Below are 2264 nucleotides of genomic sequence, written 5' to 3'. Positions count from 1 at the left end.
CGGTGCACAGGGCGTCGATGCCACACAGCTCCGCCTTCTTCATTCCTGCACCTGCAATCGTTGTGTCAGGCTTTGAATACAAATGCCTTATCGTCACAGTTGCCATTGTCGCGCGACATCACACGGGTCACAACACATACAAAATCACACATATACACACAGGCATATTATTCTTCGTTTCTACTGTCTTGAGGAAGCACACCTCTTGGTCGAGTACCGCTACCACCCTGGGCTTGATTCATTAGCGCAGTGTAAAAATATTGCGAAAAGTCCCTTTCCATCCACTCCATCATCGCACGAGTTGAACCTCGTGGAGTGGTTTGGCCCATCAGCATGTTCGCTATCACGTTGTAGTGTTCGTTGTTATTGGCAGCTGTAATATTTTCGGTTTGATTTGTCGCACCGCCTTCGTGTGGTTCCTCTGAAGGAACTGAATTCCCGCCCCTCACCTCCTGCATATTTATTGGGTCCACGTGACGCTGCACTGTGTTGCCTAATTGTTCAACAACAGGCACCTGGGCAGCACCATCGCCTTGCGGAGGAACAGTCGGGGGCGGGGAAGTGTCGGCAGAAACAGTTGTCAGGGGGTTTGGTTGCCTCTGCACAGAGTGTGGCACCGTCGGCGAGGGTCGTGTGCCAGAGTCCAGTGACTCCCTTCTGTTCTTCCTTCGCTGATGCAACACATACACCACAGCGGCAACCAGAACACTTAATAAAACAATGCCGGCAATGGCAATCCCGGCGATGACTCCACCAGACAATCCTGTGGTCAACTCACCGTCATCATCCGAGAGACCCTCTGGCACATCTCCCCATGAATCCTCTGACACATTCTGCATCTGTGTGTAGGTGCGTCCTCCGATTGTCACGTTGGCTGCGATGAAGCAGAACTTCACATCCTGAACAAGCATTCCCCTGTTGGTGAGATCCAGAAACACAGACGATGACCCTGCGGACTCACTCTTCTCACAGACACGAGGCCCCGCATATACGGAATCGCATTTGGCATTCCGTGGCACAGCGCACACCGTGTACGGCGCTCTGCGCCACTCGAGGTCGCCGCCGCTAACACCAATCGTGGCAGCGTTCCTGGCTCTGNAAGCAGAACCTCACTTCCGTAACAAGCATTCCCCTGTTGGTGAGATCCATGAACACAGATGATGACCACGACAACCCACTCTTCTCGCACACACACCGCCCCGCATATACGGAATCACATGTTTCATTCCGTGGCACAGCGCACACCGTGTACGGCGCTCTGCGCCACTCGAGGTCGCCGCCGCTAACACCAATCGTGGCAGCGTTCCTGGCTCTGTCAGCAGTTATCTTGAAGGCAAACGGTTTCTCCAGCACCGTCACCGGCAGCGCAGCGGGAGCAGCGTCCTCTCCATCATCATCATCGACACACACAGCGTACACACCAGGTACTGCGAAGAGCGAATGGAGGTCGGACAGGTACACACGCGACGAGACGGAGGGGTTCACACACGCATCACGGTCCACCACATCTTCCCAACTGCCAGTAATCACACGGGGGCAGTTGTTGTAAGGGCACAGCACCAGGAACACACGCCCCGACACATTTACCACAGATTCCGCATTCTGCAGCACGACACTTCTGTCCTTGCCAGCTGTCAAGTACAGCGGCGTGGCCATCAACATCTGCACCTCAAGAGATTCTACACCCCACGGAAGGTATTTGTCATTCCAGCCATTTGACGTCACACAGAGCGAGTAGATGCCTGGAGGGGGAAGATGAGCGGGTGGCAGCATTCTGTGACACCCCAAAGCGCCAGTGCAGGTTGTTGTAGTGTACTGGCAGCCATCGAAAGAGCGCACCAGCATGTAATCAGAAGCCGCGGTGCCGCTCGGGAGATTGGGTTCCCACGAGACACCCATACCGTAATACGGATAGAGTGTAGCAAAATCCGCATGGGTCGCACCGATGCGCATGAAGTCCATGGTCTTATTGGTCGTCAGAGGAGTGTCAGAGTTTCCATCGTCAGAAACACGTGTTATGACCAATTCCCAACGTCCTGAAGGTGCCCCCCAAATAGGCATGAATGTAATGGTATTGGCTTTCGCATCAAGAGTCGCCGGCCATCCAGGAATGAGGACTCCTGAAATGTAGTACGAGGCGGAGAGGTTCAAGCCAATCAGTGTTTGGGAATCTCTAACTTCACAGGTGTATGGGATGTTGGAAGAACTGAGTATTACGCTGGGAAAGCAGTTCGTGAGTGTCACCAAGGGATCGTCGTCGGCTG

The 2264-nt window shown here is 53.9% G+C and overlaps 2 protein-coding genes across 2 annotated transcripts; both read right to left on the bottom strand.

Annotated features, from left to right (window-relative positions):
- Positions 1-167: 167 nt before the first annotated feature.
- Positions 168-911, bottom strand: DQ04_17351010 (hypothetical protein; the record flags this gene model as incomplete). The annotated part of the gene is made up of 1 exon (XM_009317579.1): positions 168-911. The coding sequence occupies one exon, from the start codon at positions 909-911 to the stop codon at positions 168-170; it is 744 nt and encodes a 247-aa protein (XP_009315854.1).
- Positions 912-1065: 154 nt separating this feature from the next.
- Positions 1066-2061, bottom strand: DQ04_17351000 (hypothetical protein; the record flags this gene model as incomplete). Its single annotated transcript, XM_009317578.1, has 1 exon — positions 1066-2061. One exon carries the CDS (start codon positions 2059-2061, stop codon positions 1066-1068), a length of 996 nt encoding a protein of 331 aa, XP_009315853.1.
- Positions 2062-2264: the final 203 nt, after the last annotated feature.

The sequence above is a fragment of the Trypanosoma grayi genome (genome assembly GCF_000691245.1).
Source record: "Trypanosoma grayi strain ANR4 Tgr_1735_V1, whole genome shotgun sequence".
Classification (NCBI taxonomy): Eukaryota; Euglenozoa; class Kinetoplastea; order Trypanosomatida; family Trypanosomatidae; genus Trypanosoma; species Trypanosoma grayi.
Note: the sequence above shows the minus strand (reverse complement) of the source record. Positions and strands in the feature narration are given on the sequence as shown.